Source organism: Lissotriton helveticus, chromosome 3_1 (assembly GCF_964261635.1).
Source record: "Lissotriton helveticus chromosome 3_1, aLisHel1.1, whole genome shotgun sequence".
In the NCBI taxonomy this organism is placed as follows: Eukaryota; Metazoa; Chordata; class Amphibia; order Caudata; family Salamandridae; genus Lissotriton; species Lissotriton helveticus.
The window spans coordinates 660,663,703-660,680,322 of record NC_136061.1 but is presented as its reverse complement, the minus strand read 5'-3'; the positions used below and the strand labels follow the sequence as shown (position 1 = coordinate 660,680,322).

At 51.8% G+C, this 16,620-nt stretch overlaps 1 protein-coding gene across 2 annotated transcripts in view; it reads right to left on the bottom strand.

The window, feature by feature from the left end:
• Positions 1 to 11,742: 11,742 nt before the first annotated feature.
• Positions 11,743 to 16,620, bottom strand: part of RBBP4 (RB binding protein 4, chromatin remodeling factor) — a 218,478-nt gene continuing 213,600 nt past the window's right edge. For both annotated transcript variants that reach the window (XM_078680737.1, XM_078680736.1), the window contains exons 11-12: positions 13,255 to 13,365; positions 11,743 to 13,008 (exon numbers count right to left, since the gene is read on the bottom strand). In XM_078680737.1, the coding sequence (XP_078536863.1) occupies positions 12,943 to 13,008; positions 13,255 to 13,365 (177 nt within the window). In that variant the 3' untranslated portion in view covers positions 11,743 to 12,942. The remainder of the gene's footprint in view (positions 13,009 to 13,254; positions 13,366 to 16,620) is intronic.

Here is a 16,620-nt window from a genome sequence, read left to right as displayed (position 1 = left end):
CTCTCTCTGTCTCCCTCCCTCTGTCTGTCTCCCTCCCTGTCTGTCTGTCTCCCTCCCTCTCTGTCTGTCTCCCTCTCTGTCTCCCTCCCTCTCTGTCTGTCTCCCTCCCTCCCTCTCTGTCTGTCTCCCTCCCTCCCTCCCTCTCTGTCTGTCTCCCTCCCTCTCTGTCTGTCTCCCTCCCTCTCTGTCTGTCTCCCTCCCTCTCTGTCTGTCTCCCTCCCTCTCTCTGTCTGTCTGTCTCCCTCCCTCTCTCTGTCTGTCTGTCTCCCTCTGTCTGTCTGTCTCCCTCTCTGTCTGTCTGTCTCCCTCTGTCTGTCTCCCTCCCTCTGTCTGTCTGTCTCCCTCTCTGTCTGTCTGTCTCCCTCTCTGTCTGTCTGTCTCCCTCCCTCTCTGTCTGTCTCCCTCCCTCTCTGTCTGTCTGTCTCCCTCCCTGTCTGTCTGTCTCCCTCCCTCTGTCTGTCTCCCCCCCCTCTCTGTCTGTCTCCCTCCCTCTCTCTGTCTCCCTCCCTCTCTCTGTCTCCCTCCCTCTGTCTCCCTCCCTCTCTCTCTGTCTCCCTCCCTCTGTCTGTCTCCCTCCCTCTGTCTCCCTCTCTGTCTGTCTCCCTCCCTCTCTGTCTGTCTCCCTCCCTCCCTCCCTCTCTGTCTGTCTGTCTCCCTCCCTCCCTCTGTCTGTCTGTCTCCCTCCCTCTCTGTCTGTCTCCCTCCCTCTCTGTCTGTCTCCCTCCCTCCCTCCCTCCCTCTGTCTGTCTCCCTCCCTCCCTGTCTGTCTCCCTCCCTCCCTGTCTGTCTGTCTCCCTCTCTGTCTGTCTGTCTCCCTCCCTCTCTGTCTGTCTCCCTCCCTCTCTGTCTCCCTCCCTCTCTGTCTGTCTCCCTCCCTCTGTCTGTCTCTCCCTCTGTCTGTCTCCCTCTCTGTCTGTCTCCCTCTCTGTCTGTCTCCCTCTCTGTCTGTCTCCCTCTCTGTCTGTCTCCCTCTCTGTCTGTCTCCCTCTCTGTCTGTCTCCCTCTCTGTCTGTCTCCCTCTCTGTCTGTCTCCCTCCCTCTCTGTCTGTCTCCCTCCCTCTCTCTGTCTCCCTCCCTCTGTCTCCCTCCCTCTCTGTCTGTCTCCCTCCCTCTCTCTGTCTCCCTCCCTCTGTCTCCCTCCCTCTCTCTGTCTCCCTCCCTCTGTCTCCCTCCCTCTCTCTGTCTCCCTCCCTCTCTCTGTCTCCCTCCCTCTCTCTGTCTCCCTCCCTCTCTCTGTCTCCCTCCCTCTGTCTGTCTCCCTCCCTCTGTCTCCCTCTCTGTCTGTCTCCCTCCCTCTCTGTCTGTCTCCCTCCCTCCCTCTGTCTGTCTGTCTCCCTCCCTCTCTGTCTGTCTGTCTCCCTCTCTGTCTGTCTGTCTCCCTCCCTCTGTCTGTCTCCCTCCCTCTCTGTCTCCCTCCCTCTCTGTCTGTCTCCCTCCCTCTGTCTGTCTCTCCCTCTGTCTGTCTCTCCCTCTGTCTGTCTCCCTCTCTGTCTGTCTCCCTCTCTGTCTGTCTCCCTCTCTGTCTGTCTCCCTCCCTCTCTGTCTGTCTGTCTCCCTCCCTCTCTGTCTGTCTGTCTCCCTCCCTCTCTGTCTGTCTGTCTCCCTCCCTCTCTGTCTGTCTGTCTGTCTCCCTCCCTCTGTCTGTCTGTCTCCCTCCCTCTCTGTCTGTCTCCCCCCCCTCTCTGTCTGTCTCCCTCCCTCTCTGTCTGTCTGTCTCCCTCCCTCTCTGTCTGTCTGTCTCCCTCCCTCTCTGTCTGTCTGTCTGTCTCCCTCCCTCTCTGTCTGTCTGTCTCCCTCCCTCTCTGTCTGTCTCCCTCTCTGTCTGTCTGTCTCCCTCTCTGTCTGTCTGTCTCCCTCTCTGTCTGTCTGTCTCCCTCTCTGTCTGTCTGTCTCCCTCTCTGTCTGTCTGTCTCCCTCTCTGTCTGTCTGTCTCCCTCTCTGTCTGTCTGTCTCCCTCTCTGTCTGTCTCCCTCTCTGTCTGTCTGTCTCCCTCTGTCTGTCTCCCTCTCTGTCTGTCTGTCTCCCTCCCTGTCTGTCTGTCTCCCTCCCTGTCTGTCTGTCTCCCTCCCTGTCTGTCTGTCTCCCTCCCTGTCTGTCTCCCTCCCTCCGTCTGTCTCCCTCCCTCCGTCTGTCTCCCTCCCTCCCTGTCTGTCTCCCTCCCTCCGTCTGTCTCCCTCCCTCCCTGTCTGTCTCCCCCCTCCCTGTCTGTTCCCTCCCTCTCTGTCTGTCTCCCTCCCTCTCTGTCTGTCTGTCTCCCTCCCTCTCTGTCTGTCTGTCTCCCTCCCTCTCTGTCTGTCTGTCTCCCTCCCTCTCTGTCTGTCTCCCTCCCTCTCTCTGTCTGTCTGTCTCCCTCCCTCTCTCTGTCTGTCTGTCTCCCTCTGTCTGTCTGTCTCCCTCTCTGTCTGTCTGTCTCCCTCTCTGTCTGTCTGTCTCCCTCTGTCTGTCTGTCTCCCTCCCTCTGTCTGTCTGTCTGTCTCCCTCTCTGTCTGTCTGTCTCCCTCCCTCTCTGTCTGTCTCCCTCCCTCTCTGTCTGTCTCCCTCCCTCTCTGTCTGTCTGTCTGTCTCCCTCCCTGTCTGTCTCCCTCCCTCTGTCTGTCTCCCCCCCCTCTCTGTCTGTCTCCCTCCCTCTCTCTGTCTCCCTCCCTCTCTCTGTCTCCCTCCCTCTGTCTCCCTCCCTCTCTCTCTGTCTCCCTCCCTCTGTCTGTCTCCCTCCCTCTGTCTCCCTCTCTGTCTGTCTCCCTCCCTCTCTGTCTGTCTCCCTCCCTCCCTCTCTGTCTGTCTGTCTCCCTCCCTCCCTCTGTCTGTCTGTCTCCCTCCCTCTCTGTCTGTCTCCCTCCCTCTCTGTCTGTCTCCCTCCCTCCCTCCCTCTGTCTGTCTCCCTCCCTCCCTGTCTGTCTCCCTCCCTCCCTGTCTGTCTCCCTCCCTCCCTGTCTGTCTCCCTCCCTCCCTGTCTGTCTGTCTCCCTCTCTGTCTGTCTGTCTCCCTCCCTCTCTGTCTGTCTCCCTCCCTCTCTGTCTCCCTCCCTCTCTGTCTGTCTCCCTCCCTCTGTCTGTCTCTCCCTCTGTCTGTCTCCCTCTCTGTCTGTCTCCCTCTCTGTCTGTCTCCCTCTCTGTCTGTCTCCCTCTCTGTCTGTCTCCCTCTCTGTCTGTCTCCCTCTCTGTCTGTCTCCCTCTCTGTCTGTCTCCCTCTCTGTCTGTCTCCCTCTCTGTCTGTCTCCCTCTCTGTCTGTCTCCCTCCCTCTCTGTCTGTCTCCCTCCCTCTCTCTGTCTCCCTCCCTCTGTCTCCCTCCCTCTCTCTGTCTCCCTCCCTCTGTCTCCCTCCCTCTCTCTGTCTCCCTCCCTCTCTCTGTCTCCCTCCCTCTCTCTGTCTCCCTCCCTCTCTCTGTCTCCCTCCCTCTGTCTGTCTCCCTCCCTCTGTCTCCCTCTCTGTCTGTCTCCCTCCCTCTCTGTCTGTCTCCCTCCCTCCCTCTGTCTGTCTGTCTCCCTCCCTCTCTGTCTGTCTGTCTCCCTCTCTGTCTGTCTGTCTCCCTCCCTCTCTGTCTGTCTCCCTCCCTCTCTGTCTCCCTCCCTCTCTGTCTGTCTCCCTCCCTCTGTCTGTCTCTCCCTCTGTCTGTCTCCCTCTCTGTCTGTCTCCCTCTCTGTCTGTCTCCCTCTCTGTCTGTCTCCCTCTCTGTCTGTCTCCCTCTCTGTCTGTCTCCCTCCCTCTCTGTCTGTCTGTCTCCCTCCCTCTCTGTCTGTCTGTCTCCCTCCCTCTCTGTCTGTCTGTCTCCCTCCCTCTGTCTGTCTGTCTCCCTCCCTCTGTCTGTCTGTCTCCCCCCCCTCTCTGTCTGTCTCCCTCCCTCTCTGTCTGTCTCCCTCCCTCTCTGTCTGTCTGTCTCCCTCCCTCTCTGTCTGTCTGTCTCCCTCCCTCTCTGTCTGTCTGTCTCCCTCCCTCTCTGTCTGTCTCCCTCCCTCTCTGTCTGTCTCCCTCCCTCTGTCTGTCTCCCTCCCTCTCGGTCTGTCTCCCTCCCTCTCGGTCTGTCTCCCTCCCTCTCGGTCTGTCTCCCTCCCTCTCGGTCTGTCTCCCTCCCTCTCGGTCTGTCTCCCTCCCTCTCGGTCTGTCTCCCTCCCTCTCGGTCTGTCTCCCTCCCTCTCGGTCTGTCTCCCTCCCTCTCGGTCTGTCTCCCTCCCTCTCTGTCTGTCTGTCTGTCTCCCTCCCTCCCTCTCTGTCTGTCTGTCTGTCTCCCTCCCTCTCTGTCTGTCTCCCTCCCTCTCTGTCTGTCTCCCTCCCTCTCTGTCTGTCTCCCTCCCTCCCTGTCTGTCTCCCTCCCTCTCTGTCTGTCTCCCTCCCTCTCTGTCTCCCTCTCTGTCTGTCTGTCTCCCTCTCTGTCTGTCTGTCTCCCTCTCTGTCTGTCTGTCTCCCTCTCTGTCTGTCTGTCTCCCTCTCTGTCTGTCTGTCTCCCTCTCTGTCTGTCTGTCTCCCTCTCTGTCTGTCTGTCTCCCTCTCTGTCTGTCTGTCTCCCTCTCTGTCTGTCTGTCTCCCTCTCTGTCTGTCTGTCTCCCTCTCTGTCTGTCTGTCTCCCTCTCTGTCTGTCTGTCTCCCTCTCTGTCTGTCTCCCTCTCTGTCTGTCTGTCTCCCTCTGTCTGTCTCCCTCTCTGTCTGTCTGTCTCCCTCCCTGTCTGTCTGTCTCCCTCCCTGTCTGTCTGTCTCCCTCCCTGTCTGTCTCCCTCCCTCCGTCTGTCTCCCTCCCTCCGTCTGTCTCCCTCCCTCCCTGTCTGTCTCCCTCCGTCTGTCTCCCTCCCTCCCTGTCTGTCTCCCCCCTCCCTGTCTGTTCCCTCCCTCTCTGTCTGTCTCCCTCCCTCTCTGTCTGTCTCCCTCCCTCTCTGTCTGTCTCCCTCTCTGTCTGTCTCCCTCCCTGTCTCCCTCCCTCTCTGTCTCCCCCCTCTCTGTCTGTCTCCCTCCCTCTCTGTCTGTCTCCCTCCCTCTCTGTCTGTCTGTCTCCCTCTCTGTCTGTCTGTCTCCCTCTCTGTCTGTCTGTCTCCCTCCCTCTCTGTCTGTCTCCCTCCCTCTCTGTCTGTCTGTCTCCCTCCCTGTCTGTCTGTCTCCCTCCCTCTGTCTGTCTCCCCCCCTCTCTGTCTGTCTCCCTCCCTCTCTCTGTCTCCCTCCCTCTCTCTGTCTCCCTCCCTCTGTCTCCCTCCCTCTCTGTCTCCCTCCCTCTGTCTGTCTCCCTCCCTCTGTCTCCCTCCCTCTCTGTCTGTCTCCCTCCCTGTCTCCCTCCCTCTCTGTCTGTCTCCCCCCCTCTCTGTGTCTCCCTCCCTCTCTGTGTCTCCCTCCCTCTCTGTGTCTCCCTCCCTCTCTGTGTCTCCCTCCCTCTCTGTGTCTCCCTCCCTCTCTGTCTGTCTCCCTCCCTCTGTCTGTCTGCCTCCCTCCCTCTGTCTGTCTGCCTCCCTCCCTCTGTCTGTCTGCCTCCCTCCCTCTGTCTGTCTGCCTCCCTCCCTCTGTCTGTCTGCCTCCCTCCCTCTGTCTGTCTCCCTCCCTCCGTCTGTCTCCCTCCCTCCGTCTGTCTCCCTCCCTCCGTCTGTCTCCCTCCCTCCGTCTGTCTCCCTCCCTCCCTGTCTGTCTCCCTCCCTCCCTGTCTGTCTCCCTCCCTCTCTGTCTGTCTCCCTCCCTCTCTGTCTGTCTCCCTCCCTCTGTCTCCCTCCCTCTCTCTCTGTCTCCCTCCCTCTCTCTCTGTCTCCCTCCCTCTGTCTCCCTCCCTGTCTCCCTCCCTGTCTGTCTCCCCCCTCTCTGTCTGTCTCCCTCCCTCTCTGTCTGTCTCCCTCCCTCTCTGTCTGTCTCCCTCCCTCTCTGTCTGTCTCCCTCCCTCTCTGTGTCTGTCTCCCTCCCTCTCTGTGTCTGTCTCCCTCCCTCTCTGTCTCCCCCTCTCTCTGTCTCCCTCCCTCTGTCTGTGTCTCCCTCCCTCTGTCTCCCTCCCTCTCTCTGTCTGTCTCCCTCCCTGTCTCCCTCCCTCCGTCTGTCTCCCTCCCTCTCTCTGTCTGTCTCCCTCCCTGTCTGTCTCCCTCCCTGTCTGTCTCCCTCCCCCTCTGTCTCCCCCTCCCCCTCTGTCTCCCCCTCCCCCTGTCTCCCCCTCCCCCTCTGTCTCCCCCTCCCCCTCTGTCTCCCCCTCCCCCTCTGTCTCCCCCTCTGTCTCCCCCTCCCCCTCTGTCTCCCCCTCCCTCTCCGTCTCCCCCTCCCTCTCCGTCTCCCCCTCCCTCTCTGTTTCCCTCTCCCTTCCTCTATTTCTATCTCCCTCTCTCCTTCCCTCTCTCCTTCCCCCCTCCCTCACTCCGAGGTCTCCCTCTTTCCCTCGCTCTCCCTCTGTCTGCCTGTCTCCCTCGCTCTCCCTCTGTCTGCCTGTCTCCCTCGCTCTCCCTCTGTCTGCCTGTCTCCCTCGCTCTCCCTCTGTCTGCCTGTCTCCCTCGCTCTCCCTCTGTCTGCCTGTCTCCCTCGCTCTCCCTCTGTCTGCCTGTCTCCCTCCCTCCCTCTCCCTCTGTCTGCCTCCCTCGCTCTGCCTCTATCGCTCTCCCTCTGTCTGCCTATCTCCCTCCCTCGCTCTCTCACTGTCTGCCTGTCTCCCTCCCTTTTCCTCTGTCTGCCTCTGTCTCCCTCCCTCGCTCTCCCGCTGTCTGTCTCCTTCCCTTATCCTCCCTCTTCCTGCCTGTGTGTGCCCGGGCTGAAACAGCTTCTAGGCACACACACTCAGTAAGCCAGCCGCACCCGAGCACTTGACAGGTCTTTAAAAGACCATTTGCATGCTAATGAGGCTTTGTTCACCCCTTAGGCCCCTGCAGCCCCACTCTGACAGAAATCACCTGGCCCTTACAAAGAGTCTCTGCATCGCGCTGCAGCAGGGGTGTTTGCTGAGATTCTTTAAAAAACAAACAAACACGGGTACCATGTCTGCACGGTCTGCGGGCCGCCAGGGAAGGCTTGCCGGGCCGTCCTTGGCCCGCGGGCCGTACTAGGAGTACCCGTGCTTCAGAATTTATGCTTTAGTCTTTTCACCTTTTTTAGGTCTCGGCTAGCCGCGCGAAGCGCGTCTCCTCCGAGAACCTTTTGTCGGCACGTGTGCTTCCCAGGAGACAATCCTGGCCGCTCGCATCACCTTTGAGGCGATTTGAAACTGGCACGCGCCGACTGGCACGCGCCACGCTCGGCCTGGCTGTCTCCTGGGAAGCGCAAACATACCCAGGCACACCTCCCCTTGCACGCATGCGGACACACACACACACGAGCGCACATACACGCACGCAGAGACACTCCCCCCTCCCCCCGCCATCGCACACAGAGAGACACACACAGGAGCGCACATACACGCACACATACAGAGACACATGTACACACATCCACACCGTGATGCCTTTGAAATGTGACGCGCATGCCCCTTGCGGTGCAGTTTACCCTATTTCCAGCCGCAGCTCGCACCTATCCATGCCCCGGCGCCCTCTCCCGGTCCCTACTCCGGGTCTTGCTCTGCTTCCCGCGGGTCTCCGGCTGCAGCACGCCCGGGTCTCCCCTCTGCGGGTCCCCGTCCTCCGTAGCTCTCCAGAGCAACCCCTGGCGGAGAGTGTGTGTCCGTGGCCGCTACCTCCGGCTTCGCTGGGCAGCCCCGCACTCCTCGCTGCTGCTTGATCTGGCCGCCCGACCCCCTGTTGGTCCGGAGTTCTCATTTGCTGTGACGTCGCCGCATTAGTCCCTTTTCTGTTTCCACTGTGTGTACCGCCCAGCTCTGTCCCTGCTTGTTGCAGTGCACAGACGCTTCCATACTTTGTAGTGTTTGTGTGTTCTCTGGGAACCAGCTAAGGCAACATGGAGGAGGCGGAAAACCCTCGGAACCCCGAGATGGAGTTCAGCGACTTCGTGGTGCTGCATGCCCCGGCGCTGCGCGCGGCGGGGATCCCCTCGCTCTACTGGGAGAGCCTGCACCACAAGCTGGCAAACGAGGTGGGTCGGAGACACTTCTTTATAAGAATTATCCAGATTCAAGCAACTTTCCGTCAAATGCAAAGGCCATTATTCAAACCCAGGACTCCAGGTTGCAACGTGTCCAGCCCAGCTGCAACATCCCATCTCCTAACCAGATACAGCATTCTTCGCCTTCTTGTTACACCCTCCCTACTACCTCAGAAAGTGACCCACCCCTTCCCACTGTTCCAATTTTCAGTTGGGTCAGCCTCCTCTGTGCTTCAAAGAGCACACCGGAAATGGCAAACATTCAGACACCCCCACAGTCCAACCGTGTAGATCTAACACACCGTTCCCCCTGCCTGCACCCGGTGTGATACCGCTGGAAACACTCGCACCCATCACTATGGCAGTACCGCCACGTGCTCGGACAGATCTCTGCTACACAACACCACAGTAGTGACCCAGAGTGGCCACAATCATGTGGGCTAGTGACTAGCGTTTGCCCACGTTCCACTCACATCTCTCAGCTTCGTAGCAACAACCATAAAGTCTGCCCTCGATAAAGCCCAGTGGGGTCCAAGTAAAGCACACATTGCACCATACAGAACACATGTATTGCTCGTGGCAGGCTGTAGCAACAACTTGCACTGGAATGCAAATGGCCTGCGTAAGAGATTTGCAATAGGCACCTCTAGAACATAGCAGGCAGTGGGAGGAGTGCATATCTACAACAGGGTTAGACGGTGAACTAAAACTGTAGGCCTACACGATGGTTTAAGTGTGAAAGTAGAACAGCGCAGACAGATGGCTGGAGCATGAATGTTGAAGAGAGAGGGTACTCGATAGGCGGGGTGCCAGTACAGCACCCTCCAATGGACCAATTTAAAACCAGGCAGGCTCAAACGATGGGTGGGACATTAACCAATGCCAGTTCTCGAACTGGCTATGTAGAAGTGCAGGTATACTTTGTCCCAGGGTGTATTTGCTACAGAGAAGAAATGGTACTCCCCCATTACAAGCATTGGAGCAGAGCCGGTACTATCCTTTCCAAATTAAAGAAGTGCTCGCAGTGGCACTGAGTACCGGACAGTACCGGTCCATTTATAACACCAATCAGTACCAAAGCAGGTTCAAATCCCGGCGGGTCCACTCAGCCTTTCATCCATCTGAGGTTGATAAAATGAGTACCCTTGAGTTGGGTAACAAACATCTGTTATCCAGCGCCTTGAGACCCAACGGTGATAAGGGCGCTTTACCAATTCACATGTTATGTTATGCTTCAAATACAATGGATAAGAAGTCGTGAATTCCAAAGACATTTAAAGACTTGGGCACAGAGCCTAAATTGTAAAGTTCCTCTACAGCAACAAACACAATTAAGTTACAATCAGGAAACTATATGTCCATTAGAAACACTCTGCAGTACTACACGTGTACACAGTTATGCACATGTCCCAGCCACTACAGGCATCAGTGTACTCTGTAGTGCTGCAAATGTATGCACATACATCATCCACTCTAGTCATTTGTACTCTCCACCACTGCACATGTATGCACATGTCCTGGTTTGTGTATTGTGCACTCTTGCACATGTATGCTCATATCCCATCCACTCCAGGCCACACAATAGGTCTTGCATTATTAAAGTTTGAGCTATTGGCCTTGTAACTGACAAAGCATTTTATTAATTTGCTTTTAAAACCTGCAATCGGTGCATAAACACGCACTTTGAACGTATAGTCCTTGCTTACGATGAGCAAGGTTGGCAGTAAAAGAGACTGCCAGCCTTGCTTCTCATAAGCATGGACTATAAGTACAAAGTGCTTGTTTACGCACCAATGCAAAAGAATAAAAGACATTGTCATTTACAATGCCAATAGCTCAAAGTTTAATAATCCGAGACCTATTGCATTGTAAATGCTTGTTATATTAAGTTAAGCAGCAGTTCACAGGCAGCCCGATTAAACATACCACAGAGAATAAACCACCATAACGATAGATATATATGTGTTCTGTATTAGCATAACTTACCAGCAACAAACAGGTTATCTAACAGTGTTAAGCAGCACAGCTCTACCTCCTTTTGCATGCCCCCTCTTTGCTGGACCTGCTGGACAGCTTAGCACAAAATAGGCTTCAGTTGACCAATTATTTAACATCCAGGTTTCTTGAATACATGTATATCTACGTCCAATCCTTTCAGATGGTGCAAAGTTTAACAGACAGTATACCGGTTGCATTCCAAGAAATTAATCTGAAACCATTAGTAGGAGCAATTTTCACATTTTAGCCCCCCCAGGACAATTAGATTTGAGAACACTCACCACCCAGCTCCATCTTCCTGCTTCCTAGTCTCAGGACTGGCACTGATTTTCCACTTTTCCAGGGAGTAGTGAGACTCTCCTACCTCCTTTTCCAAAAGAGATCCACAATTTGCTTCCCATGTCAAGCAGGAAGGGGTCTGGGTGGGGCGAGTCAGAGAGATAATTACCCTGGCTGTGGGAGTTGTGTATGGAGAGGTTAACATTCTACTCCACCTGCGATGAAAGATCACCAATACCACGGCAACACAACTTCTCGCTATTCACGATCACTCAATTAGAGGTCACTTTGGAGCTAAAGGTGACTCTAGACCCACAGCTCCTTCATGATCGAGAATTGACACCAAAATAAGATCACTACTCTGTACCAAATTAAGGTCGAGGATATCAGAAAAGTAACCCAGTAAAGAACCTATTCAGATAAATCTGATCAAAAATGGTGTGGAATTTGAGAGTTAAAGGCACATTAACATTACATAACACAACTTCCCCAATACCCCCTCTCACAGTATTACACACATTATCTCCCACTCTGAAAGTAAACCTGCTACCCAAATCATTCAAAATACGAGGAAATGGGGGTGGGGATCTTCATTACTGGACAAAAGGCAGATATGGTCTAAACATTTTCCCCTTGAGGGTTTAGGTGTAACTCCAAGAAAGGTCCAGAAAGGGGAGAGGGAGTTAATATTGTTATATCCTCAGTAGGGACCGCCTCAGCAGTTTCAATATTTATAGATTGAATGGAATTTGAGGTTTAATTTGGGACAGAGTTCAAGTCAAAACGAAGCTTTCTTGAACACTTGTTGATTCTGCAGTTTTTTTTCTCCTTGCAGACCTTTGTACCGTCTTATTCATAATCTTTTTTCCTCTTCTGTTGGTAGCACAACTATGGGGGCCTCCTGATTTTGGAAAATAGTGAAGATATTATTTCCATTTCTTTCATTTGAAGAGGGAGAAGTCTAGTGCCATGTTGGACCATCCCTTGACAAAGAACTTCAGGGAGTAAGACTTATCAATCTCAAATATGTCTTGGCTCTCTTCGTCTTTTAATTTACACTTGTCCATCCTTCTACTACCAAAGGCTAATGAGGAAATGAAATAGTAAAGTAAGACAGCAGTCCAAATGAAAACTTCACACAGTTCCGTCTATACAGGTGGAATCAGATCATTCAACTTAGTATGTCAAACAGACACCTATCGCGGGGTAGCCAACTCACAGAAAGTTACTTACCTGTAACAACTGCTTTCTCGCATCAGTCGCCTTGAGATATTAATGTGTTGAATCTTTCCACACTTGAAAATAAATTATTTAAAGAATGACATTTTAAAATATTTACTGTTGCAGAAGGGGATGTAACACAATTGGCATCGGTAGATTCCCTTACTCCAAAGGTTGATGCTGCTACTGACTCAAAAACCAAAACATAGCAAAAGAAAATCCAGCAGCTCACTCAATACTTCTCCCAAAAAAACACAAACTGTGGAGACTTAATTTATGTAAAAAAAACAATTTATTCTGTCAATAGCACTTAGAACAGACTTTCCCTCTCAGATGCAGGACAGATAGTTACACAAACAGGCACCCTGCTGGAAAGTGGTCTGGTTTGGTGTTTCTTAAATATATGCACATCTCATTTGTGGTTCCAGACTATATCCCACTACCCTCATGCACTAATCTTACTCCAATATCTTCAGACTGAGTGGATGGAGCATGTACAAAGGAGGGGACTATGAGCACATGTCTAACAAACCTGGTGGTCCCAAGATTTTGTTTTTGTTTCTTCTTAAAAACCATTTCACAGAAAGGAAAAACAATATCGTGAAAAAACACAAAGATTGGAAATCACCAGTGACTGGGAGACAAAGGATCATCTGAAGAGCAAAAGAAACTAGTTTCATCAGTAAAAGCCACATCAACTAGAAGTGCACTTTACTGGTCGATGTGCATAAGAGTCTTACTGATCATGGTGTGTAAAAGTACTCACGCTTTTATGGTGCAGCAAAGAAAAAGACACACAAACCCACTAGACAGCAAGAGTCCACACAATTGCGCTCCTAGAAACAAGAGGACAGCAAGGCCTCTTGCACACATAGGGCAACAACGGGCCCAGACACACGGCAATGTGGTTAGACAAAAAAGGAAAAATTCTGCTTAAAGAAATGCAGCATGTCAGACAGGATACAAAATCCCACTGGATAGGCACAAGGAAGTTTATGGGGAGGACGGCGTTCACTCCATTCGCACAAACCACACTCTGGGATACGAACAGCCAACCGAACATGAAGAATGTTACACACTCATCGCTTAAAGACGCTTGCCTTGCCCATCTTACCAAGGGCTCGGGCAAAACAAAAAGAACCCTCATACATCAAAGGGTTATATGTCGAACCAACATACTTGCAGAGCAAATATTTAAAATAAGAGTTGCAGAGCATTAAAACAAGACCCAGCTGCAATAAAAATAAAATGATAAAATAATTAATAAAAGCAAAAGTGGGCCTGGTATGATGCTTTCTGGGTGTGAACAGCATACACTCATGTAAGTACAGAAAGCCTAGATGACTGATCTCTGTCCTAGGTGCTTGTGTCAGAAAATGACTGAACACAAATATTGCAAATTTCAAAACCCATGTGAAATAAATCCGTAGGTCAGGAAGCAGGCGCATGAGACTGTGAAAGGATTGGGAGCATCTATGAGCCCTGTCCTTCAGGATCCACGCTGCCCTCTGGGTCTTCATCATTGTAGATGTTCTCAGCCTGGAGAGAGAAAAAAAGTGGAGAGTCTGAAACCACAGATCAAGAGAAGTTCTAATGGGACATGCCCTGAATAATCTATCAGCTGTTCATATTCTTTGCAGTCAGTTAACGAGTTCTTTGTCAACACTGAATGAATTGATCAAAACCCTTCACATCTATACGTTGGTTTAAATTCCTCTCACCTAGTGGTTTTTCGACTCTGTAGCCTAATGGCCAAAGTTAACCCAACTCATGACTTCCACTCACCATCTGCCAAACTTGCATGATGTTGTCTTCTGATACAGAACAGATCACCCAAGGTTCGTTAGGATTCCAGGAGAAGTCAGAAATCTTTGCCGTGTGCCCACCATGAATGAACTGAAGGAGAAACAAGTACAGAGTAAGCCAATAATGAAGTTCTCAGATGGGCCTTAATGTGCACGCACATTTGTGTTTATTCAATTCTGCATTCCTACAGGACAGAATTGTACCCAAGCGCCCCACGTCTCCTTTAAAAAGACTTGATTTCCAAAAAAAGATAAGAAAATAAGTTACTTACCTGTAACCATGGTTATCCAGTATTGGAATAATTCATAGATTCACATGCTTGAATCATTCCCAGTCGTCGAAGGTGAGTCGCACGGTAACAATCAAGCAGTACGTAAATAATGCCATAGGCTATAATGGCCCTGAGCCATGTTTTAAATAGTCTATGTGTCTTTTTTTTTTTTTAAAGGAGCCAATCAGCTGTTAGCACCATCTAGAACTCTCCCAGCAGAGGCAGTTTCCCTCAGATTTTCCAAATACAAGCGAGAAGTATCTCATTAAACAATATAGAAAAAGCCTCTACGGGGAGGAGGGAAGGTGCATGTGTATCTATGAAAGCTACCAATACTGGATAACCGTAGTTCCAGGTAAGTAACTTATTTCCATATCCAGTATTGGGGTATCTTTCATAGATTCACATCCTTGGATCAGAAAAGCAAACAGCAACATCCAATATGATCTTGTTTGTTGATGGTGGATAACCTCTTAGGTATACGTACCACCCAAAGTTTGTAGTAATACACTAGAAGCATTCAAGGAGGTCTATGCGTTTCCTTCCCCGCTCCCCCTTTATTATTTTTTTTACAATATCATAAAAGGACAGAAGAGAACAAACCCACAGAACAGGTTTGTAAGAAAAAGTTGACCTATTGCCCATAAACTCGCATTTTAATGTACAGAGTAGCAACGAGGCGCAAGACAAAGCAGCATAATACATTAATCAAACTAGTTCTGTTTAACAATCTTGAGCTTGTAAACATATGTAAACATCATGAGAACAAAGTGTTCTTTCTAAGAGTTAGAAAGAGGCTTACCCCCCCCCCCCCCCGCTCCCCCGAAAAGAGCAACTACTGCTCTGGTGGAGTGAGCTTTCGTTCTTCTCTCCGAAGGGTTGTTAGCTTTGACGTGACAGAACTAAATCGCCACCCATATCCATCTTGCGATAGTGGCCTTCGTTATTGCAGTCCCCTCTCTGCCTTGGCCGGAGGCCCCTAGTAATTGATCTGTTTTCCGAATGCCCTTTGTTCTCTGAAGGCAGAGCTTAAGGCAATACTTAAAATCAAGCGTAGGTAGTGCTTGCTCTGCGGGCGTTGATACTGGCAGGAAGAAGGAACGGAGTATGACCGGCTCATTAAGGTGGACCAGCGACTGTACTGTAGGAATAAATATAGGATTAGTCCTTAAATCACAGCATCTTCCTTGGACAGTAGAAAGGGCTTCTTGATGATGAACACCCAAATATCACTCACCCTTCTGGATAAGGTGAGGGCCAGCAGAAGAGCGACTTTCCATGTCAAGAAATTCAACTACGCTTTATCAATTGGTACGAATGGTAGTTTCAGGAGTTTTGCAAGGACCACGCTGAGATACCATTACGGGGAAGGGGCTTGCACCAGAGGAAAAGTACAGAAAAGCCTTTTTATAAATTGCTTGACCAAGCTTGAGGCACAAAGAGGAGGCGCTGGAAGCTCTTCTATAACAAAAGCTGGAGGCTAGATGCACTTTGACAGAGGTGAAAGCTAAACCAGATTTGCCAAGGAGATGTGGCAAAATCTGTTGTGGGGATGCTTGAAATGGATGCAGGCCATTTCAGTGGCACCAAACACAGAAGCTTTCCCATTTTAGCTTCTACATTTTGTTGGTACTTTCTGCTCCAGATTTAGAGAGGATGTCTCTACATTCCTGCGAAATAGAAAAAAACAGGTACCACAACCTTACAATAGGCCGAAGTGGCATGAAGCAATACAGATTAAAGAAGGCTTATCAAGGTATATATATTAATCATCTAACTTCAATACCCACACCATTGCAGGGTCAATAACAAAGAAAACATTATTTTTGTCCAATAACATCGTGTGATTTCAACTAAACAGGAGTGATTCCATGCAAGGCAGTTGTACCCATACTAGTACCAGTTTTTAGGTCTCGGCTAGAAGCGAGCGAAGCTCGCTCTCGCCAGAGACCTTATTGTTAACGGCTCAGCTTCCCAGGAGGACAGCACTGGCCGCGCGCATGGCGATTTGAAAGTGCCACGCGCACGCGCGCTGTGGCCAGGCGCTGTCTCCTGGGAAGCTGGTGTTTTTTTTTTGCGGACTCGTTGCCCAAATAAGGAGTTCGGTGCCGTCTGCTCTTTCTGGTGCCAGTCGGATTTCTCTGGGATTGCATCATGTGCTCGGGTCTGTGTCATGCGACAGGACATTGTACCACCGAGGTAGAATCCATTGGAATGTCGGCAGCGCGCGGTTTCACCGAGGGAGCTCGGGTTACATCAGAAAGTATGCGGTCAGAGCCTGAAACCCTGCAGTTCGGCGGATTACAAGGTGACCGCCAAGGAAAGGCTGCAGGTGCTTCAGCGAGGGTAAAGCAGCTCGGCAATCACTGGCTGCGCAAGGAATCTCGGGCTCGTGCGGATGACTAATTGTTAAATATAAACGGTTACTTGCAGCGTCATTAATGCTAGAGTGAGAGAGAGTGGGGTGAAACCGGGCGCGCGGCTCGGTGCTGCTAAGCCCGCCGCCTTTGTATACATGCTCTGGGACAGCCCGACTTGATTTAGAGGCGCAGCGAGGAGGCCCGCAGCCAGGGCGCTTAACTGTAATCTGTTTAACTGAGGTAATGAAATAACACGCGTTAATATCCAAACCGTCTCAAATGCCTGCGCAGTGATGGAGTATGGCTCCACTAACTGTTTATTTATAAGCAGAAAAAAGTTCCCTTAGCCAAGTAGTGTGAGAGCCAGCCGACCAAAAGAGTAACATATCTTGGCAGACAAATGCTTTCGGTGTGCCTACGTAGTTCTTACCAGATAAACCTCAAAGTGCCCGTCAAGCTGCTCTTTTTCATTTCTCCAGAGACCACACTCAAGGTCATCATTCTGGTGGGGGCGCTAAACCTCACTATGAACCTAAGGAACCAGGATGCAACTTGTGCACACCATAGTTGCCTGCACCATTTCGCCAGGGAAAGCTTGGTAGAAATGATGCAGGCAAATAACGCCAAAGCGGTGTATTCAGGGCTTTAAGTGGGATGAAAAAACTGGGGGGTCTCTCAAAGGGGCGTGGTCAGTGTAATTAGGGGCGTGGCTTT